The sequence below is a fragment of the Oncorhynchus mykiss genome, chromosome 3, assembly GCF_057628025.1.
Source record: "Oncorhynchus mykiss isolate SJ-2025 chromosome 3, ASM5762802v1, whole genome shotgun sequence".
Lineage (NCBI taxonomy): Eukaryota > Metazoa > Chordata > Actinopteri > Salmoniformes > Salmonidae > Oncorhynchus > Oncorhynchus mykiss.
This window is the reverse complement of record NC_143024.1, coordinates 59586012-59610397: the sequence shown is the minus strand read 5'-3', so window position 1 is coordinate 59610397 and position 24386 is coordinate 59586012. Positions and strand designations below refer to the sequence as shown.

Genomic DNA, 24386 nt, shown 5'->3' with positions numbered 1-24386 from the left:
TTTGCTGGTGACACTGTCAGGGATTTATTTAAAATTCAAGGCACACTTAACCAGCTTGGCTACCATAGCATTCTGCAGCGATAACCATCTGGTTTGCGCTTAGTGGGACTATCATTTGTTTGGGACCAAGTCCATATTATGGCAAGAACAGCGCAAATAAGCAAAGAGAAACGACAGTCCATCATTACTTTAAGGCATGAAGGTCAATCAATTCGTAAAGTTTCTTCAATTGCAGTCGCAAAAACCATCAAGCGCTATGATGAAACTGGCTCTCATGAGGACCACCACAGGAAAAGAAGACACAGAGTTACCTCTGCTGCAGAGGATAAGTTCGTTAGAGTTACCAGCCTCATAAATTGCAGCCCAAATAAATGCTTCACAGAGTTTACGTAACAGACATCTCAACATCAACTGTTCAGAGAAGACTGCGTGAATCAGGCCTTCATGGTTGAATTGCTGCAAAGAAACCACTACTGAAGGACACCAATAAGAAGAAGAGACATGCTTGGGCCAAGAAACACGAGCAATGGACATTAGACAGGTGGAAATCTGTACTTTGGTCTGATGAGTCCAAATTGGAGATTTTTGGCTCCAACCGGTGTGTCTTTGTGAGATGCAGAGTAGGTGTACGGATGATCTCCGCATGTGTGGTTCCCACTGTGAAGCATGGAGGAAGAGGTGTGATGGTGTGGGGGTGCTTTGCTGGTGACACTGTCTGTGATTCATTTATAATTCAAGGCACACTTAACCAGCATGGCTACCACAGCATTCTGCAGCGATAGGCCATTCCATCTGGTTTGCCCTTAGTGGGACTATAATTTATTTTTCAACAGGACAATGACCCAACACACCTCCAGGCTGTGTAAGAGCTATATGACCAAGAAGGAGAGTGATGGAGTGCTGCATTAGATGACCTGCCTCCACAATCACCCGACCTCAACCCAATTGAGATGGTTTTGGATGAGTTGGACTGCAGAGTGAATGAAAGCAGCAAAAAAGTGCTCAGCATATGTGGGAACTCCTTCAACACTGTTGGAAAAGCATTCCAAGTGAAGCTGGTTGAGAGAATGCCAAGCGTGTGCAAAGCTGTCATCAAGACAAAGGGTGGCTATTTTGAAGAATGTAAAAATATTTTTCTTTGTTTAACACTTTTTGGTTACTACATGATTCCATATGTATTATTTAATAGTTTTGATGTCTTCACTATTATTTGACCATGTAGAAAATAGTAAAATAAAGAAAAACCCTTGAATGAGTAGGTGTGTCCAAACCTTTGACTGGTACTGTATATATAAATATGTAAAAATGTAGTGAAGTACTTTTGACTAGGGTCCGTAATTGTTATATGTTTAATTACATTGCCAACAGAAGATAGTAATGATAAAGCTAAATGATGCATTACGTAGCATGGTTGTGCCATGCAGTCTTTCCAGGTAGGCTGTGTAACGCATATAGTGAGAAGTGTCTTGAGTGGTATGGTGTTCTGTCCCTCAGGTTACGGCTTTGTGGACTTTGATAGCCCTGCTGCAGCTCAGAAAGCTGTCACTGCCCTGAAGACCAGCGGGGTCCAAGCCCAGATGGCTAAGGTGAGGGTATGCTTGCAGTCTATTCCTATTCTCACACACTAACACCTGACAATACACAGTCTTCAATGGATTTTGGTAGTCCATTTACAGGCAGTAAAAACCTGACCCACCCAGCATTACATAGATGAATATGTATCTCCCTGCCCGGGCTGCATGTGTACCTCTCAAGTTTGTCTGCAGCCCCCCTGTGACTCTGTGGTCATTGTGCAGTAACATGAGCCCATAGGTGTGTGTGTGTGTGTGTGCGTGTGCTAGCTTGCTTGTGTTTGTGTTAGTGCTCTTGCGTTCATGTGTGTGTTCCTGCCTTTGTGTGTGTGTGTGTGTGCTCTTCCATTTGTGTGTGTGTGCTCTTGTGTTTGCGTGTGTGTGAGTGGTGGTGGTGTGTGTGACAGTTCCTAAAGGCATCCTGTCACACACTTTGGAGGGGCACCAGGGGTGAGTGGCGCCGACAGGCAGACTGTTGGGTGGAGAGAACAGGCTGGTGATACTCTGCGATGACAACAGGGTGACGTGCCGGAGAAGGAATTCCCCCTGGGGACGTGTGTCTAAGCCTCAGCAGGAGCAGAGAGGACTCAGTGTGTCCTTTCTAAAGGAGGCATATAGGGCAGGCCGTATCCTAAATGAGAGCATATTCCCTATTTAGTGCACTAGGGCCTTGGTCAAAAGTTGTGCCCTATATAGGGAATAGGGTGCCATTTGGGACACATCCAGTGTGTCCTTTCCAAAGGAGGCTCATCTTGTCTGTTCAAAGGGCTCATTTGCACTAGCCTACACTAGCCTTTTTCACTAGCCTTGGGGTGGCAGGTAGCCTAGTGGTTAGAGCATTGGGACCATAACCGAAAGGTTGCTGGATCGAATTCCCGAGCTGACAAGGTCCAAAAAAACTATCGTTCTGCCCCTGAACAAGGTAGTTAACCCACTGTTCCCCGGTAGGCATTTCCAAACCCGGCTCCGGCCAATTGGGCTTTGCGAGCACAACCAACCAAGGCACAAATTGTTGGGAAATACAGTATATTTTCCTGTTTCCCCGCTCCACATCCAAAGAAGATGTGACGGTCAATGAACGGTGTTCCAGGTCTGGAAAGTCTTAATGGGTTCAGTGCCGACTGGCACTGAGACAAGTTTGATCCCCTTGGTTTTAGGCAGGACAGGTGAAGGCTGCTTTTTGACACAATGCTGAATATTCTTGTCTCCCAGAATCTTAGCTCTAAAATGACTGGAAAATGATTCACACGTGCTTGTATAAACATACAGTATATGTGTACAGTGTAATAAAGTAAAGTGTATAAATTAGATGAGCCATTAGGTTTTTTTCTCAAGCTTCCTGGAAGCATTGCTGTGGAAGTTTGGAGGCAAAAGAGGATGGAAGTAATGTGAAACTTTGACTAAGACTAAGTGGTGAAGAGGGATATTAGTTTGAGAAGCATGAGTCATGAGCCTTGCATTCTGCGTGTAACCGATCTAGCTTGCTGCAGCATTACTCACTGAAGTCACACCAGCTTGTGTCACTTTAAAAAGGCCTGACTTACTAGACAGACTGTAATGAAAGGGTTATGAACAGCGTACGTGTAGCAAGTTTGTCCTGTTATAGAATGTCCTTTGAAAGTCCTATGTGTCAGGCAGACTGAGCTGGGTAAAGCATTACTGGAGCAGTTTTGAGGCCAGTTTCTGGTGGGAGTCAATTGGGCAGAGAATTCACATGGTTGGTCTTCAAAGGGCCAGCAGGGGCTGTAATAACTTTGAACAAGGTAGTTTACAATCTTGGACAGAAGAAAGGGATGTAAATCGTTTGGAGATTGCCATGGCAACCGAGCCAGTTATAGTTGTGGAAATCGGGCCCGCAAAGCCTAAACAGGAATCCTCAAAATCCTCTGCTTTTTGACATGCCTCTGTGCACCTATTTAACTTTTAATTAAAATAAAGCCGTTTTGTGAGGAATGCCTAAATTTAATCTAGGCATTGTTCAAGGTAAAGGCCATTTAAAAGTCGGAGCCTTTTCAGTTAACTTTTTCTCGTTATTACCAGGACTTGCTTGGGCTTAATGAACTCCCCAAACAAAGGTATTTTCTTTCTGCCCGGGAAACATTTAATAGGCATTCACTCATTATTATTTCAAAGGCAGGTAGGAAGTCAGCAGATGGGGGTTTCCTGTTGAAAATGTTCTCCTAATGGTATTTCCACCTAGATATGTTCCTTTTCCTAGATGGATTGCATACTTATATTCTCCATTTCTAACATGTTACAGAAGGAGTACAATATAACATAATAATGATACAATGTGTCTGTATCATAATATTGTAAGTGGATAAACTTGTTTAGGATGACGTGAACTTCCCCTACTAATGACAGATGAGTGAGGTCTACTTTCCCACTTATTTTGGACATGAACAGACGATCGTAATAATAAACCTGTGGCCTAAGCACAGCATTTGGAGGGACTCCCTCTCCGGCTAGACAAGCAATTGCCAGGCCACCCCTCCTCCTCCCCTCAACCGCCACTGGCCCTCCTAACCTGCTCCGTAAATTCTCCTAAACCTGCTCCAAAAAGTAAATTTTGACAAAAATCTGTATCCCTTCTAGACATAACCCTCAATGAGCACGCCTTAGTCACAGTACTTGTTTTGCTGGTGACCCCATTCACTGCTGCCCAAACAGATGTCTTATTTTGCCGCCAAATTTCGGTCCCTACGTTTTAAGAGCCGCTTCACACGCACAGAAAGGCTTTTTCTCTCTCTAATTTCTGTCAGATGGTGGCGGAGTTAGGAGTTGATTCGGGGCTTATACTAAGAGAACTCCTATTCGGGATGACTCACGGGTAAACCATGTGGTAATTATTCTACACTCATTCCTCCCTCTGAGCCACTGAAAACATTACTAGTGAAATTCTCTGTGGAATACAGGTCGTGTGTGTTGACTAAGTTAGTCTGATCTTCCGTCTATCGTCTATTCCATACTTTCTGTGTAGGCAGCCTGTGATCCTGAATGGATATCTGTGGCCTATTCAATATAAATGTTTTAAAGGCCATTTAACTGGATGAATGCTTTACCATTACCCTTTAGGTAAGCCATAAAGGATAAAATGGTAAGGCAGTCTTTTTGCCCTTGAATATCATTTGAGTGTGTGTGTGTGTGTGTGTGTGTGCGCGTGCGCGTGGTGAGTAGGGAGGATTGTTGCTGATGGCCACCCCCCTCTTTTCATTCTAGAGCGCTTTTTAGAGTTATTAGAGCAGAACACACACACACACACACACACACACACACACACACACCCTTTTGCTGCTGAGTGCTGAAACACACTCCTCCCTTCCTCCATCCATCCCTCCCTCAACTCCTCACCAATCCCTCTGATTGAACACCTCCACTGGGTGCTTTGCTCTGCTGTTCTGTGTGGTGCCAATTCATTGTTCCTAATAGTTGGATGTAGATTTCTCTGTCAGCGTATTAACTTAGTAATCCAATCGAGTGTGTTAGGCTGGGCTCTGGATGCGGCAGGACGCTGATGAATATTAATGGTGAGCGGCTGCTCCCCGGGGACCCGTAGCCGTGTCTTATGTTTCTGCTGATGCTATTGAAATACAGGAAGAAATCAGCTGATGTGGGTCTCAACCAGCCGTGTGCTGCATGCAAATCACTATTCATGGTGACCCTTTATTAGCTAAAAACCCAGGCAGACAAAGACAGCGGAGGTCGAGAGAGGCATCACGGTAGTCAGAGGTCTCAGGGTGTCCCAAATGGCACTCTCTTCCCTATACAGTGCACTACTGGGCCCTGGTCAAGGGCTCTGGACAAACGTAGTGCACTATATAGGGAATAGAGTGCATTTTGGGACACAGACAGAGAGTAGGAATTATTCAAGGGATATGACTGCCGTGCCTGAAACTGAAATTGATGCCAATAAAGAGATGGAGTTGAAGTGTTTGAGATATTTTTTCCAGGTGTGTCAAGGTTGTTCTTAAGTGCCGTTAACACGTCAATGCTTCCTGTCTTTTATCACCATGCAGCAACAAGAACAAGACCCAACCAACCTGTATATCTCCAACCTGCCGCTGTCGATGGACGAGCAGGAGCTTGAGACCATGCTCAAGCCCTTTGGCCAGGTCATCTCTACCCGAATACTGAGGGACTCCAATGGAACCAGTAGAGGAGTGGGCTTTGCAAGGTCAGCCACTAGTAGTAGAATGAACTGGAGCCACAACCCAACATTCCTGAATGGCGTTTTTATTCACGTGACTGAAATTGATAGCCTAAGTGCCGGTCCATTTGTGCTATCACGCCAACTCCTTGTCATTCACTGTCGTGTAAAACCAATGTTTGGCTTGGCAAGGATAGCGACAGAGTTTACAAGAGCACATACAGATCAGACTAAAAATGTATTCTCACGTAATCAAAATTCACAACTACATTGCTTGATTAGAGATAGTTATAGCCATTATAGCCATTGTAGCCCAGGAGTTATTGTATCTCCACTTTTCCCCAGAGAGGATGAGTGAACACACTGTGGTGAGCCGTGGATTTTAATGGACAACGAACAGTTAATGTTTTGAAGTGCCAGTTGAAGATCAGTTTCATTATGACTGGGATGGTGTAATTATAGTGTTAACGTGGGCCTCCTCCTTTCACGCTCACATAACAGGGCACTTGACTGACTAACCTGAAAGGGAGGCCAGGCCCTTGATTCACAAAGCAGAAACACTATCTTTGCTTCATAGGAATGTCTGTCTGTCTATGAGAGGGTGTGTGGTCAAGTCCCTGCCTGCCTGCATGCATGTTACCAATGATCCAGAGCAGAGATATATTTACTACATTACCTTTAGGTCTAGGACCTGCAACCAAGATTAAAGCCCGGGATATTGACCCATTAGAAAAGCATTTATTGGGAAGGTCTGCATTTTATATTCCGTCTAAAAACATAAAGCAGTGTAGGATGCCACCATGAGATTCTGCAGTGTAACTTCTCGTCTCCTGCATATTTCAGGATGGAGTCGACAGAGAAATGTGACTCCGTTATCTCTCACTTCAACGGGAAGTTTATTAAGACACCACCTGGAGTTACTGGTAAGGGACTGATTTCTTAAGAACCAATAATTGTTCACCCTTTCAGCAGCTGCACTGGCTCTCAAGGGTTAGCTCTTTTATTAAACAGCTTATATATATAAATTATAGTCAAAGGTGGATTGCCTATTGGTTCATGGGGATGTGAACCAATACAGTGAGTGGTCAAGCAGCGGATCTGTGGTCCTTTCAGGAGGCTGGGTCTGTGTCCAAAAATGTCATCCTTTTCCTTATATAGTGCACTACTGTTGACCAGGGCCCTAGTGAATCAGGTGCCATGGACCCTCTACTAAGAGGCAGAGTGAAGAGCGAGCGGCCTTCTGTGGCTGGAGAGCTGCCTTATTTGCAAGTTTAAGCTATTTAATTGGATTAATCGACTGAAATAGTGTCCACTGGCCCTGCCGCCTTTTTGGAAAGGACAGGGATTACAGGGCCCCAGCTGACAAATGAGATGTCTGTGTTTCTCAGCCGGGCTAAAAAACCACTCCCAGGCTCAGTCAGCTACCATGAATGACTGTATAGTAACATTTACATTTGAGTCATTTAGCAGACGCTCTTATCCAGAGCGACTTACTGGGAGCAATTGGGGTTAAGTGCCTTGCTTAAGGGCACATCAACAGTTTTTCCACCTAGTTTACTCAGGGATTCGAACCAGTGAATTTTTGGTTACTGGGCCAACGCTCTTAACCGCTGGGCTACCTGCCTCCCCAGTAAGCGATCCAGACAGCACCATGCATACTGTAGTAGTGTTTGTGTGATTGTGAAGCCCCTCTCTCTCCCTTTGTCTCTCTCTCTCTCCCTTTCTTTCTTTCTCTCCAGTGCCACCGGAGCCCTTACTGTGTAAGTTTGCTGACGGCGGGCAGAAAAAGAGACAAAGCCAGTATACATTTTTGCAGAACAGCCGTGCGTGGGCTAGAGACGGCGATGCTAGACTGGTGAGTGCTGCTGCCCTTTCGTTTCAGCATGCATGCTAGATGGAGTGGGATTGCTGCACACGGAAGAGCACATCTATAGGAATGGCGTTTAGATATGTAAAAACTTGTCTCGTTCCAGTTTTAATAAACCAACGTCAAGGTTAAATCCTATACCTAGAACTCTTTGACAGAGTTATGAGGTGTAAGTGCAGTAATCAGTCTCCACAGGTGTCAAGGGGAGATTTGTTTAAGGCTAATGTGACTGTGTGTGTGGGTTGCCTCAGGGTATGAGTTATCTGGTCTCATTTTAGCTCTCTTGTTCTTTTCTATGTCCCCAGGCTGGAATGACCCTCACGTACGACACCACCACAGCGGCTATGCAAAACGGGTAAGAGCCACCGCAACAAATCCACTGTGTTCATATTGCCATTTTTTTTAAAATGTCAATTCAGCATTTTGTTGTTGTTGCCGTACACTGTTAGTAAGGAATCAATCCAATCAAAGTCTTATCATTTTGTGGCGTGTAGGACTCTAGAAACGTTTGAATTTCCCTCTACAGATTTTATGCGTCTCCATACAGCATCGGAAACAGGATGCTTGCTCAAACGTCCATGTCTCCATATCTCTCACCTATCTCCACGTACCAGGTTGGCATCTACCTCATTCAATTGATATGGATGTATGGGTTTGCATGGCTTTGAGTAGCATCTCTATTCTACACAGCCATAATGCACACTTTCTGTAATTGACCAGGTCTATATGTATGTATTAACCTTTTATGACACTTACCTCAGAGGGCTCTCCTTAGAGGGCTGGGGCTGTGAGAGGTCACTATGGCCTTACTCCCTGGACTGTGTCCCACATGGCACCTTATCCCCTAGTGCACTAATTTTGACCAGGGCCTATAGAGATCTGGTCAAAAGTACTGCACAAGTAGTGCACTTTATAGGGGATAGAGTGCCATTTGGGGCGTATTCTGTAGTGCTGAGCCAAACAGAGAGGCATGTGAGCTCCTGAAATAGCTCTCTCCCTGTGCCTGCCCTGTGCCCTGTGCTGTGCCAGTGTGTTTACAGAGTGTATGTGTGATGTTCCAGGTACAGAATCCCTCCTGGGTTACTCACCAGCCCTACATCATGCAGCACCCAGTAAGCCCAAATAAACAACCTTTCTTGACCCTCTCTTTCACGCCCCCTGCTTATTTTCTCATCAACTCTTGTCCTTGTTTTCTTCCCTCACCTTGGAATGTAAATGTTTCTCCTTTCTCTTTTCTTCTCTTCTCTTGTTGGAATGTCTTGCTTTTCCTCTCCTTCTCTTCTCTCATTCCCTTCTCTCCTCTCTCTTCTGTTCTTTCTTACTCTGGGCAGGTGTAGATCAGCTGTTTGCAGGTGTTCCCTTTGTTTAGAAAAGAGGAGAACTAGGGAGGTGAAAAGCAGTGTTGTAAAGTACTTAAGTAAAAGTACTACTTAAGTCGTTTTTGGGGGTATCTGTACTTTACTTTACTATTTATATTTTTGACAACTTTTACTTTTACTTCACTACATTCCCAAAGAAAATAATCTACTTTTAACTCCATACATTTTCCCTGACACCCAAAAGTACACGTTACATTTGGAATACTTAGCAGGACAGGAAAATGGTCGAATTGACAGACTTATCAAGAGAACATCCCTGGTCATCCCTAATGTCTCTGATCTGGCGGACTCACTAAGCACATGCTTCTTTTGTAAATGATGTCTGAGTGTTGGAGTGTGCCACAGACTATCTGTAAAAAAAAAAATGGTGCTGTCTGGTTTGCTTAATATTTAAAATTTGAAACAATTTATACTTTTACTTATGATACTTACTATTTTAGCAATTCCATTTACTTTTGATACTTAAGTATATTTGAACCCAAATACTTTTAGACTTTTACTCAAGTATAATTTTACTGGGTGACCTTCACTTTTACTTGAGTCATTTTCTGTTAAGGTATCTTTACTTTTACTCAATGACAATCGGGTACTTTTCACCACTGGTGAAAAATGAAGATGGATGGTAGTGAGGACACACATACAGGATGTGACTGGGCACTCTGGGATTTACTGGCACTAAGGTGTTGAGAGAAATACTAGAACCAGGATGCCTGACTCTCTTGGTGATGCTCACCACTCACCACAGGACAAGTTGGAAGCGCTTCAAACATCTTGTGTTTGATGACTGATTCCATTTAGTAGGGAGATGAGTAATTGTTGTTCTGTGCCATATAGTCATACCTGATTTTACAAGGAAATAGTGGTTCCCAGTGGGTGTTTTTCTTACAAGTACTTCCATGTGCCCAAGATTGTCAGTGGCTGCTTCCCAAATGCACCCTCTTCCCTATGTAATGCCTATGCCTCTGGTCAAAAGTTGTGCACTATATACAGAATGGAGTGCCATTTGGGATGCATCCAGTGACTTCTATAGTCAGTGTGGCCATAGGATATGAAGTCTGACACACTGAGCTCAGTTGATCTCTCTCTCTCTCGGTCTGAAACCTAAAAGAGGGCATGCCCTTGTGGAATGATACATGATTCAGGAAGGGAAGGGTTTAATCTAGGTATTATTCCAACGTTCTCCAGCTCCACCTATCTGCCCTGACTAGTTCCAGAGACTTAACAGGATGGCTGCGTCTCAAATGGCACCCTATTCCCTTTTCAGTGGACTACTTTCGACCAGGTTCCATAAGGCTCTGGTCAAAAGGAGTGCACTACATAGGAATTAGCGTGCCGGTCTGTCCTTCTTTCTCTCTTACACTGTCTCTCACTCCTCTGTTTATGACATTTTGATCTTGCATGGTATTCGTGGATGTGTGTAGCGTTTATTTGTTATACGTACAAAGAAATATAGGATCCATGAATGTCTGTGTGCCTCTGCTACCGTGCTCTCATCCTCTCACACTCTCTGTCCCAGGGAGCGGTGATATCGCCCTCTATGGACCATACTATGTCACTACAGCCTACATCCATGATGAGCCCTCTCACTCAGCAGATGAGTCATCTCTCCATGGGTAGCACAGGAACGGTGAGAGATCTGGGGTCACAGGGTCAAATACGTCTAAACTGTGTTCATGTGTTGTATAATTAGAGCGAAGGCCGTATGTATCAAGCATCTCAGAGTAGGAGTGCTGATTTAGTATCAGTTTAGCCTTTTAGATCCTAATAAATAAGATAACATGGACTTGATTCTAGACCAGTGCTCCTACTCTGAGATGCTTACATATGGCCCCAGAAGTACATTTGATGTCGGAATCTGTATTATATATAGTGCATTTTAGATGGATGTATGCTAACACAGTTCTGTCCTTCCTTGTGCAGTACATGGCTGCAAACTCTATGCAAGGAGCCTATATTCCCCAGTACACACACATGCAGGCCACAAATGTTCCAGTGGAGGTTTGTGATTAACTTACTATTCATGAATCATATTTTATGCTGTCCTGTACCTTAGCTGTACCTATAGAGCCAGTTTCCCAGACACAGATTAGGTCTAGTTCTGGACTCAAAAGTTATTTCAGTGGAGAATCTCCATTAACAATGATTTTTAGTCCAGGACTAGGTCTGTGAAACTGGCCCATAAGATTTTAGCTATACTTACTACTCGGTTGTTTATAGATGCTAGATTAAAGAGGCAATTCACGTAGATAACACTTCATGTATTTATAGATGGTAAACTGCTTCATTTTCCTTCCAGGACAACAGTCAGCAACAACAGGTGGAGTCATCAAGTGATCATTCCCCTTACACCTACCAACAAACAAAGTAATACGGAGGTACAGTCAGTGTGGGATCTTTTCCTTATGTCATACATGCTGTGCATCTCAAATGGCACCCTATTCCCTATATAGTACACGAGTACAGATAGGGCTCTGGTCAGACTTAGTGCACTACATATGGAATATGGTGCCATTTGGGACCAGGGTCTTCAGCCTAGCCTATATGGTTGTGGGTAAATGTTTTATATTATGAAGTGGCTTGTTTGGATCCTGGATGCTGATTGGTTGATAGCAGGGAGTTATTCACCACAATCCCCAGGTAATGCCTGTTAACAGTTCCATGTCAATTGTCAATGCGCGTCCACTGTGCCACAGCCCAGCCAGGCCGTTCATAAACGTAATCTCCCCTGGCAAAAGGCATTAAGACCTTATGGTCCCATGTGACTCAGTTGGTAGAGCGTAGCGCTTGCAACGCCAGCCTTGTGGGTTGATTCCCACGGGGAGCCAGTACAAAAAATCTATGCACCCCTTACTGTAAATTGCTCTGGAAAAGAGTGTCTGCTAAATGACTAAAATGTACATTTCCCCATGCGTGTAAGCCTAGCATTAGGTTTGTCTAAACTTTGCTGCCTGCCTCTCTGACATGTGCAACAATGTTGCAATCTCCCCTGTGCCATATGAACATGTCCAAAAGAGACTGACGGCTTCTCTGAGCCAGGCGAATTCATTTATCAGGATCATTAGAGTGGATATATCCATAGAAATGGCAATATAAACAAAGGTAAAACAAACAAATGCACAGAGTCTGCTGTCATTTCAGCTGCCGGGTGTGATTGTGAGTTATTATTAGTTGGCTAGCTAGCAAAGCAGAAGTAGCTAGCCTACGTAGCTACATGCCAATGATTTGTTTGGCATAGCAGCCATTGCAAATAGAATGAATAGAATGAATGGCCTGCCTGTTTGGCTAGCAACTTCACAATCTCAGAACTAACAACTGGCTTTTCCTCAGACTATATCGTCTGGTGGAAGGATGAAAGAAAATGAATTTACTCATTAAAATAAATGTTTTAATGAAAACATATTGTTAATCTTTTTTTAATGTTGGAAATCGTCATAGCCTATAAACTCCCCCCTAAGGGCTGTTTTACCAGGCCTTTATCTCCACATTGGGCCTAAGAACAACTCTTAGTCGGGAGTTATTCGCAACGATAATCCCCGCGTTCTCATGCCTTATTGCTTAATGATCGGTTTTCAAATTCTGATTGACCAAACAGCAAGTTACAAGTGACGAAATCGGGGTTTGTGTGTGTTCAGACAGCAGTAAATTGCTGACATGGCTAGTTGTCATAGTAATGACGGTTGTGTGCGCAGTGGTGCAGGCTAATTAGAGGTGGTGCTCGTGCTTCCTATCACTCAAGAGGTTAGCAAGCTAACGTAACAACAATGCCTGCCATGGACGTTTCCCAGTTTCTTTGAATGTTCAAAATCATAGTGTAAGAACACTTTTAAAGCCTCATAGGATAAGATGATACAACTTTCAAAACGAGTACTTTTTGGCTAGCCACACCAGTCAACTAGCTAGCTAGGTAGCTGTTTAGCTCTCTAGCATGTTCACTAATTTGTTTGTAAACAATTAACATCTAGTTATCTACCACATGCTCTTGTCAAACTGTAAACAGAGTAGCTAGTGAGCAACACGATATGCCAAATAACAGTCTAAAAAATAGGATTTAAGTCACTTCAAACTGCAAATGTGCACAAGGCTTTAGTACCAGAGTGTACAATCATTTAACTGTCTTGGTTGTGTCCTCAGGTGTGGTAGGAGCCCAGAAGACAGAGTGGGATGACAGTTGAAACAATCATGGCTGCTTCTGGTGATGGATTGTGCGTTAAGGATTTATCCCCATTTTGTACAGAATTCTGCAATGATTTACTTTTGTTTGTGATAAGAAAAACAAGTGAGACAATTTTGGTATGTCCCATGAGGTGCAAATAAGTGATTAATTTCATCAAAGGATTCAAATTCTCTAAAAAAAAAATAAGAAAAAGTAGTTGTATTTTACTAAAGAAAGAATGTTTATTTTTTACCAAGAATTGTCACATGGATGCAAGAACCTATAGAGGATCATGTGACTTGTTGTTTATGGTGCATGGTAGTAAAGATGTCTTTTGTTAATATTTTTTTATAATTTTAATTGAGTTTTTCCTCTTATTTTGTACTGAAATAGAATTTTCTGAAGTTGTATTATTTATCTTGAAAATGATGTTTTGTGCTTGCTGTGTGAGTGTTGCTATGGTGACGTGTTAAATGTTTCTTATTGTAAAGTGATTTATCTTAGTGGTCTAGATTGATCGTTCCATCTAGACTACAGTAGCTGTATAGGCAACCTCCTAGGCTAGAAATGAGGAAGTCATGGTGAGAGCTATTGCCTTGTAAATCAGTGAAATAGGGCTTTTCCTTTGGATATAGCAAAATAAATCTGCTGTGTTTAAATGTTCTTGCTTTTCCCCTCTGAAAATGAATCTAAAGTAGAAGTTTTCGAGAAAAAAATGTTTAGAGTGAAATTACCCCTAAATCTGATGATGTTTTAATAGAATGTAATGTTTGTATAATCACAGGGCCTTAAATGTCTCTGGTTGTTTGAATGTGCTAGAAATTCTGTTGAATTATCACATTTTGAATCTTGCCTTTTTTGATTACTTGGTGTTGTAGATTAGCCTAAAATTAGCTTCTAGGGGTGGGGATGGAATAAGGGAGGGTGTGGTTGTGTCTTTTTGGGGGATTTTGTTGTTCTTTTTCACTTTCAGTTGAAATGCAAAGAGGCAAACTTCGATTTATCAAAGCCTTCCAGTGCAACTTACGTTTAATGGAGTTTTAGTTGGGGAAAAATGAGATGAATATGTAGATATTATTGCACCCAGCTCTTTGATAGGAAACAAACAAGCTCGGCACTTTCAATTATGATTTACTTCACCAAAGAACTGTGAGCTAGTAAATTGAGGAAATAGTTTAATTTCTCTTTCTAACCAGGATGTAATTGACTTTTTGCCAGACTAGATTGCAGTTTGGAGAATGTGCCTTTTTTGTACATTTACATTCAGTTGTCATACGTGTTATGGGAAAATATGGACACAAACAAGCATGAAGGACGATTTGGATCCAACAAGTGCCACACACTGATTTCGTCACTACAGAAAAATGGAAAATGCAACGTTATAAAACGAATTGAACCAGGAAAGAAGACAGTTTGAAACTATGAAATTTCAAAAAATACAATAATAATTTGTTTTAACATTGTGCAACAGAATGTTATTGCTAAAGTTTGATAATTTTTTATCATAGTAGATTTGAACAGGCTTTATGATTAAGTTGTCTTCCAGAAGCCTGTGTTCTGGCCAATAGATGGTATGTTCTGGCCTGATGGTTGCACAGACCGACCAGTTATCTACCTCAGAGTTTACTTTCTCCTCTGTATTGAGCCGGGTTAGCAGGTCCAGCCCGCCCTTCCAGACCAAACGCCATGCTCAGGAGCTGGCAATATACACTTGTTTTCTTTCAGGTTGTTTTTAATACTTTTTGATTTTCTTCACAATAATTGTCATTCGGAGGAAAATTGTGCGTTGAGCGTGTTTTAGTTGTTCAGAATTTCAGTTTCATAGTTTCAAAAGTAGAACTGCTGCTTTCATCACAATTCCAGATTCCAGAGGCTAATAAAAGTGGTTGAAGATAAATAAAAGCTGAAAGTTGTGGTATTTCCTGGATCTGTGCTCCTGAGAACATCATTGTTGCTTTGTCAGAGTCCAGACAGGCTTGCAGCAGCATTTCCTCTGCAGTCAGCTTCAGTTGAGTTACCAAAGTAAAGGGCCATTGTGACTATACTGGAGATTTCTATGAAACGCCTGAGACTGATAACTAATACTGTTGAATTATTGTGAGGGTTATGCTGCTAGTAATGTCTGAACCAAGTGCCAAACTGCGTCTGGGTCAAGAGTTGGAAGGGTGCATAAAGAAGGAAAAGCTCATTTAATTAACCATCATGTTAAATAGTCATTCAGTTATGTTGAAAAGTAGTAATTTATGAAGACAGAAGTTTTGTACAGATCGTTTGAAGAAACAAAAGATTTTCATAGAGATATCTATATAAGAGTAAATATTATACTTTATTATTATTTTTTTTTTACATGTGCCACACATTTGCCAGTGGTAACTTGTATGTCCAGTTTATGAAAACTTTCCTCTATATTTTTGTTTTGTAGAGTTTGTTAAAGCCAAAAATATTTTTTTCAGTACATTGTTACTTAAGCATTATTTCTGTTAATTTCTTCGAATTTAAAAAAAAATAAAAACTTCCATTGGAATTGTTCTGTGTTTTGACTTTCTGTGTTGGTGTAAGAGAGGAGAGGTGGTATTATATTGATCTCTGACTGTTGTATTTCCCTGGATTCTTGCCCATAGTAAACATACACCCTCAGAGCTGAGACAATTGCTTATGAAGAGCTTGTTCATTTCCTAGCAACATGACAACAACAAAAAAACAATTATAAATTACCATCATTTACGTTATAGGATCTCTATGCCTAAAACAGTCCAGGCCGAATTCCCCGAAGTAATTGTCTTTGGATGTAAAATATTGTTTCACTGTCTTTGCCTCCCTCTTTCTTGCTGATCAACACCCCACCCCACCAGTCCACTGTGGAGTCTGTATTGGAGGTACTTCATTTGACCAATGGGAGCTGCTCCTGCTCTATACAAACATACATTTTGAGAGTTACATTTATCAGTAACAATTGGAAGACAAATTAAAGGATATATTGAAAACATATGACTTTGAAGATTTAAATAAACCGTTTTATTAGCTTATTTTATTTTATTTTCTTACAGTGAAATGTGTCAAGACCAGAAAAATTTGAAGCATATCAGAAAACTAGCATTTCTTTGAAAAGTGAATTATATATTAACCTTTTATTTTTGTCTCTTTTTGTAAATGATACCCTTGACCTCTGTTTCCACAGATAAGGAGCTGAAGGAAAACAATTTCAGCAGTTCCCGCTGACACAGCCTTTGCAGTGTTTTTCTTGTGGATCTTCCTCACAAAGCCAAAAGCTTTCAGGAAATGATTGGAGCGACAGTACAACATGGCCTGTATAGGCCTGTCTCCTTAACAGCGACTGGCTCACCAAGGCCAGGGAGTGAGATTAATCCTACAGTAGCAATTTCCTCAGAGCACATGAGAATTCTAGTCATTGGTCTCAACACACTGACACTCTGACCTTCCCTCACATAGAGTTGAGATTGACACTGCTCTCTCTTACAATGAAGATATGTGACACATTTCCTCGCGCGACAGAGGGGTAACTTATCTATGAGGTCCATTACCTTTGCAAATGACAGGCTCAAGAAAAGGAAATTGGATAAATGGGGTAGAATCATACCGTGTCAATCCAACCCAATTCATATAACTCTGGCAATGCAATTTATCATGAAACTTTTGTCTGTTTTATTTCTCATCTTGTGCACTGTTTTGTAAATCCGCTATGGAGGCAATCTAATCAATATACCAGGACTCACTGCTCTAGTCTGTCATTAGAATGCCTGAACAGACCTTACTGTTGAAGAGACCTTCTGTTGAGTTGGACATACAGTGTGTTTGGCACTAGCACATTCACAGCCCTGAGGGTGAGGGCAGTGTAGAGATTATCATCAACACCATCTCCCGGTCACGGTGTTAACATGCATGTCCCTGTCTCCGCCAGGGTGAGTGGTGACAGGAGGGAGGCTAGAGGGACTGGGCCTTGGAGAGGGCTGTGGCCAGGCCTGGGTGGGTGGTGGATGGGAGGGAGGATAGAAGGACAGGAGCTTGGAGAGGACCATAGTGGCCAGGCCCTGGACTGGCAGATGGGTCTTCCTGGTCTCCTGCAGGGTGTGGTGCCACCCGACGGGAAGCCATGAGCAGCAGACCGACAAGGGGCCAGATCCATGCTGCAGCTGTCTGTGGCTTGCAGCCAGCTGCGTCTACTGTACAAGCCGGGCACGCCTTCTGCCTCCACCATAACTATATCATACTACCCGTTCTGCCCTTTCGTCTGGCTGCAGGTAATAACAGCACAGCAGCTCTCCAAGAGGAGCCATCTCAACAAAGGTATAATGATTGTGCCATCTACGAAAAATCGTGTCTTCTGTTCCACCAAAGTATGTGGCGTTTATACAGGGAGAGGACAAAGAGCTCTTGATCTTTTCTGGACTTTTCTGAAACATCAACCTCCGGCATCTCAGTGGAGAGTGAACTAACAGTGGTATCTTTCTATCTGACCATTATGTTTGATCTGTTACATTTAACATTCCGATGACGTTGAATGGCTGGGTGTATTGCTCTTCTGCTCTGTCTTCACTCACAGAGGTTCAATCTAAAACATTTTCTCTGTATCAGGTCCTGGAGGGCTCCTGAAGATAATAACTGTAGATCCATATTTACTGTAGGGGAGAGTGTGGTAAGTTGAACTGCCCTTGTTTCTAGGAAACCATACACAAAAATTAATGACTTGATAATTTGACCAATTATTTAGGAAGAGGCCATCATTTAATGGAATGTGTGAAGGAAGAAACCACATGGAAAAAGGGGTAAGCAGGTAAAAAAAAGTTTCACCAAGTCAAATTAAAACATTTTGTGTTAGAGGTTTCATGATACTTGTATCTATCTTTAATTGTAATTATAGGGTCTCTATAAGCTTCAATATGACATCTTAAACCTAGCGTGAAAGTGCATCCTTGTTGCTGTGTGGACTAATATAGTCCAAATGTTCAAAGTACCGCTGCAATGCATTCTATTTTTACAGTGAACACTGTCCGAGTGAGGCTGCAATACATTGAGTTTCACAGAGAAGCTGTGAAGCCAGTTGTAGCCTATTGCTATTAACCTCTAAAAGTCTAAGCCATTGGGGGAGGTTTCTACTAAGCTAAGATATGGAATTGTTTTAAGATGGTCCTACAGTACCATGGATCATTTAGGTATTTGATTTTGAATTTTAGGACCCCTTTAGGTATCAAAGAAATATTGAGCCTTTACTGCTATAGCCCATAGAAAGACATTGAACAACACTTTCATAAATGGCATGAAGAACAGCAAAAAAATGAATCATAAGGAATACGTTTTTGAAGTGTCTGTCCTATATACTAGGAGATATAAGAAACCTCAAGAAATATTAGAGTTTTTTTGGATGCATATTTAACCCCTTATTTTTGTTGGAACAAAACTACCCCTGTATTTTCATCCATTCGTATGGGACAAGAGTCCCGTGACTCTTGTGGGGATCATAGAGCAAAACGGAGAACACCATCGTGTTCGTGAGAGTCTCCCCTTTCCACAGTGTAGCCCAAACAGTTCGGACGCTACAGACAGAAGTTGGCACATCAGTGTTACCGGCTTCAGATGAGTCCTGTGGGACTTGAGGGGGATGTGGAGCAAAAAGGAGAACACCATCGTGTTCGCGAGAGTCCGTAGGCCAAACCGTTTGGACACTACAGACGTTTCTGTGAGAAGACCACCTCCCACCTGCTGTGTACCGGACAAAACCGTGCCTGACAGGCGAGGGCAAAGGACACTGTCTACAGGTGTTGCCCCCGGCTACCGCTAGCTACCGGTACACAGCAGGTGGGAGACTGGGTGACACTGTGTGCTAGCACCACTGTGCACTAGCTAGCTTGTTTAGGTTGGTAGCTTGGTTAGCTATCTAGGACACGGCGTCGCCCCTGCCTCCTGCCTTCTGGGTACTCCTTAGGAGCAGCTGGCTAAGCTAGCACACAATGTTGTTCGCTCCCGCCTGCCGAACACCGTCCCTGGCGTCATTAACAGAACTGAGGGAAAACAGTCCCTGACAGGCAGGGGCAAAGGACATTCTACCGGTGTGTACCAGCTACAGTTGTCGCCCCCGCCTCTTCCTCTTCTGTGGGGTTTATCGGCTGTTGGCATCCAACGTTATGGTGGATTACCGCCTTCTACTGTACTGGAGCGTCCCTGCCTTCCACCAATGTACTGGAGAGTCCCTGCCTTCCACCAATGTACTAGAGCGTCCCTGCCTTCCACCAATGTACTGGAGCGTCCCTGTCTTCCACCAATGTACTGGAGCGTCCCTGCCTTCCACCAATGTACTGGAGCGTCCCTGCCTTCCACCAATGTACTGGAGCGTCCCTGCCTTCCACCAATGTACTGGAGCGTCCCTGTCTTCCACCAATGTACTGGAGCGTCCCTGCCTTCCACCAATGTACTGGAGCGTCCCTGCCTTCCACCAATGTACTGGAGCGTCCCTGTCTTCCACCAATGTACTGGAGCGTCCCTGTCTTCCACCAATGTACTGGAGCGTCCCTGCCTTCCACCAATGTACTGGAGCGTCCCTGTCTTCCACCAATGTACTGGAGCGTCCCTGTCTTCCACCAATGTACTGGAGCGTCCCTGCCTTCCACCAATGTACTGGAGCGTCCCTGTCTTCCACCAATGTACTGGAGCGTCCCTGTCTTCCACCAATGTACTGGAGCGTCCCTGCCTTCCACCAATGTACTGGAGCGTCCCTGCCTTCCACCAATGTACTGGAGCGTCCCTGTCTTCCACCAATGTACTGGAGCGTCCCTGCCTTCCACCAATGTACTGGAGCGTCCCTGTCTTCCACCAATGTACTGGAGCGTCCCTGTCTTCCACCAATGTACTGGAGCGTCCCTGCCTTCCACCAATGTACTGGAGCGTCCCTGTCTTCCACCAATGTACTGGAGCGTCCCTGTCTTCCACCAATGTACTGGAGCGTCCCTGTCTTCCACCAATGTACTGGAGCGTCCCTGCCTTCCACCAATGTACTGGAGCGTCCCTGTCTTCCACCAATGTACTGGAGCGTCCCTGTCTTCCACCAATGTACTGGAGCGTCCCTGCCTTCCACCAATGTACTGGAGCGTCCCTGTCTTCCACCAATGTACTGGAGCGTCCCTGTCTTCCACCAATGTACTGGAGCGTCCCTGCCTTCCACCAATGTACGGATGCGGAGGATTGAGACACAGCCCATGTAAAAGAAACAGACATATCTAGCTTAAACTGATGTTTTTTTTTATTATGTTACTTAGATTGTCGCAATCTTAAGGATGATACTAAAGAATGTGAAAGAATGTTGTGCATGTTTACTATTGTCTGGTTGTGTTCATGAGTTTGTTATTAAAGAATGTGAAACAATGTTTACTGCTCTTCATTAAATCGTGCATGGCTATTTATATTTTATATAGGCCTACATTCGTTCATGTGGGCAGGTATGTTTACTGCTTTTCATTCAATCACGTATGGCTATAAATATTGTATAGGCCTATAAATTTGTTGATATGGGCAAAATATTGTTTATATAGCCTACATAAATTGGTTCAGTTATGGCCTAAAATAAATGTATTGGTATGGGCAGAATATTTTAGATATATAGATACAGTACCAATCAAAAGTTAGGACACACCTACTCATTCAAGGGTTTTTCCTTATTTTTACTTTTTACATTGTAAAATAATAGTGAAGATATCAACACGATGAAATAACACATATGGAATCATGTATTAACCAAAAAAGTGTAGTAACCAAAATATACTTTATATTTGATATTCTTCAAAGTAGCCACCCTTTGCCTTGATGACAGCTTTGCACACTCTTGGCATTCTCTCAACCAGCTTCATGAGGTAGTCCTGGAATGCATTTCAATTAACAGGTGTACCTTATAAAAGTTCATTTGTGGAATGTCTTTCCTTCTTAATGCGTTTCAGCCAATCAATTGTGTTGTGACAATGTAGTGGTGGTATACAGAAGATAGCCCTACTTGGTAAAAGATCAAGTCCATATTTTGGCAAGAAATATGCCGCTCGGTCATTGCTCATCCATATATTTATGTGTACATATTCTTATTCCATCCCTTTACTTAGATGTGTGTGTATTAGGTAGTTGTGGAATTTTTTGATTACTTGTTAGATATTGCTGTACTCTCAGAACTAGAAGCACAAGAATTTCGCTACACTCGCAATAACATCTACTAACCATGTGTATGGGACCAATACAATTTGATTTGAGAACAGCTCAAATAAGCAAAAAGAAATGAAAGTCCATCATTACTTTAAGACATGAAGGTCAGTCAATACAGAACATTTCATGAACTTTAGAAGTTTCTTCAAGGGCAGTCGCAAAAACCATCAAGCATTATGATGAAACCGGCTCTCATGAGGGCTGAACAGGAAAGGAAGACCCAGAGTTACCTCTGCCGCAGAGGATAAGTTCATTAAAGTTAACTGCACCAGATTGCAGCCCAAATAAATGCTTCACAGAGTTCAACTAACATACACATCTCAACATCAACTGTTCAGAGGAGACTGAGTGAATCAGGCCTTCATGGTTGAATTGCTGAAAAGAAACCACTACTGAAGGACGCCAATAATGAGACTTGCTTGAGCCAAGAAACATGAGCAATGGACATTAGACAGGTGGAAGTCTGTCCTTTGGTCTGATGAGTCCAAATTTGAGATTTTTGGTTCCAACCGCCTTGTCTTTGTGAGACGCAGAGTAGGTGAACGGATGATCTCAGCATGTGTGATTCCCACAGTGAAGCATGGAGGAGGAGGTGTGATGGTGTGGGGGTGCTTTGCTGGTGACACTGTCAGTGATTTATTTAGAATTCAAGGCAGACTTAACCAGCATGGCTACCACCTGGTTTGTGCTTAGTGGGACTATAATTTGTTTTTCAACAGGACAATGACCCAACAAACCTCCAGGCGGTGTAAGGGCTATTTGACCAAGAAGGAGAGTGATGGAGTGCTGCATCAGATGACCTTGCAGAGTGGACCGCAGAGTGAAGAAAAAGCTGCCAAAAAGTGCTCAGCATATGTGGGAACTCCTCGTGAAGCTGGTTGAGAGAATGCCAAGAGTTTGCAAAGCTGTCATCAAGCCAAATTATTTTTAAATGTTTTTTTTTATATAACCTTTATTTAACTAGGCGAGTCAGTTAAGAACAAATTCTTATTTACAATGATGGCCCACCCAAAGTGTTGCTACTTTGAAGAATCTCAAACTTAAAACATATTTTGATTTGTTTAACACTTTTTTGGTTACTGCATGATTCCATATTTGTTATTTCATAGATTTGATGTCTTCACTATTATTCTACAATGTAGAAAATTGCAAAACTAAAGAAAAACCCTTGATTGTGTGTGTGTGTGTGTGTGTGTGTGTGTGTGTGTGTGTGTGTGTGTGTGTGTGTGTGTGTGTGTGTGTGTGTGTGTGTGTGTGTGTGTATTCTTTTGTAAATATATTCTGTTAATAGTTCAATAGTTCACTGCCCTCATCTCACCAGAATATTGTCTATCAATTCATTCATATGGTTACAGTATATGAAGGCTGAAGGCTAAAAACAGCCTATACTATATCTAGAGCTATAAATAATGTATTTTCTTTGCAAATAGACGCAGGCAAGACGCAAGCAAACTTGGTCCTAGATATATGTTGTTGTTAAAACCAATATATCTCTCCTCACCGATGTCAATGAATGAATGGAGGGTTATTGAATTGTGCATGTGATTAGATTGTATTTGAATGATGTAAATAGCCTAATGATAATGATGATGACGGAGTGAGCCTAGTAATAGATTGACTGCAGTCCCTTTAATCATAGGCTATTGTTACTTTGTGTCTCTAAAATCACAATGTTTCCATTTCTATAGCCATGTGACAGTCTATTGGGATAAGTTGAGCCAATGGTTGAGCCAAAAGCAAGTTGAGCAAATGTAAGTGTTTTCTTCCCTGGCATAACGCAAGGCATTATCTCTGGGATATGAGGTACCAACAGGGCCTGGGCTATGTTAAAAGTGTTTTTTTAAGTACAAAGTGTTTGTTAGGTGTTAAGCCTTTGTTAAAAGGTGCTTAAAATGATTAAAGACAACAAAAAAAAAACAGTGTGATTGTGTTGAATTGTGTTTGGGAAATAACGATGTTGGTTGAGTATACATTACATTTACATTTACATTTACATTTACATTGAGTATAGAAATGTGTAGGTGGCTTAACTTACCCTGTCTTGAGGCACAATTTACGTGCCAAGACACAACTTTTTTGGAATTGTAATGCTTACATTTATTCTGATTCTTTCTTGGGATACACAACATCCTGAAATATATGTAGATATCTTTGTTAGAAAAAATTATATATTTCCCTTGGCAGACTGATGCTGAATAAAGATATTCTCGATTTACCCCATTCTCCCCTACATATTAAGTACGTGTGAGATATCAATCACAGTCTTGTCCATAGCTAGTGTGGTGACTTATATTAAATATCTTCCAAGTCCCAACTATGCAGATTGGATGTTATTAAACCCCAAAAGAATTTCTGGCATCGCCGAAGAACTTTTGGAGTGGACATGCAGCAGACATTGCGTCTATGCTCCCTGTTGATTTGGTCTTGTTTATTAATGCAGTGTCTCTAATCTTCTTTTGTCTAGAACTGGCTTTCACGTACCCCACTGAGCACTCTGCCATTCCAGCTCTCACCAACGGTCTTCTCACTTCTTCAAGTCTCACATCTTGGTTTTTCAGCCACATCCTGGTCAACTCAGCAGAATCACTGGGAGTTTTGCATTAATTAATGAGACAATAACGTTATTCATCATTTGAGTCATGGTAGGCCTTACAAGTAAGGATCGGGCTATTCAACCTACAACTTAATGGAATTTATTGTGCTTCATATTTACATCCAATTGCTCATTAATTTCAGTTGAATTTATGTAAAAATATGTTCCTGTGTGACTGTATATTTTTCAAAACATAATGAGGCACTCTAGGCAGAATGTGATACCACTGGGTTGCAATCACTGAAATCTAGACATTTATGCAGTTATGGCACCATCTAGAGGCTTTATGGGTTATTCTCCAAACCAATATCCTCATGGGGCCCCTACTCCTCTGGCAAAACAAAACATAACCAAATATCCTTCTCCACAATCCATAATAAAGCAATTGAAAATGAAATCGAATGTAATCAACGTAATGCTATTCTTCAACTTCACTAATAATGTCAACAGTATGCAGCTAAGCAATATCATGCAATTCAC

The 24386-nt window shown here is 42.3% G+C and overlaps 1 protein-coding gene across 11 annotated transcripts in view; it reads left to right on the top strand.

Annotated features, from left to right (window-relative positions):
- The window catches only part of LOC110520064 (RNA-binding motif, single-stranded-interacting protein 1), a 49687-nt gene extending 34046 nt beyond the window's left edge, over positions 1-15641 (top strand). For 3 of the 11 annotated variants that reach the window (XM_036974339.2, XM_090229702.1, XM_090229699.1), the window contains exons 4-14: positions 1495-1586; positions 5588-5745; positions 6562-6641; positions 7458-7573; positions 7891-7940; positions 8112-8199; positions 8647-8697; positions 10526-10591; positions 10885-10962; positions 11261-11339; positions 13096-15641. In XM_036974339.2, the coding sequence (XP_036830234.2) occupies positions 1495-1586; positions 5588-5745; positions 6562-6641; positions 7458-7573; positions 7891-7940; positions 8112-8199; positions 8647-8697; positions 10526-10591; positions 10885-10962; positions 11261-11332 (851 nt within the window). In that variant the 3' untranslated portion in view covers positions 11333-11339; positions 13096-15641. Of the gene's footprint in view, positions 1-1494; positions 1593-5587; positions 5746-6561; positions 6642-7457; positions 7574-7890; positions 7941-8111; positions 8200-8646; positions 8698-10480; positions 10592-10884; positions 10963-11260; positions 11340-13095 lie in introns of all 11 variants that reach the window. The other 8 variants (XM_021597070.3, XM_090229701.1, XM_090229697.1 and 5 more) reach the window with 3 other exon arrangements.
- Positions 15642-24386: the final 8745 nt, after the last annotated feature.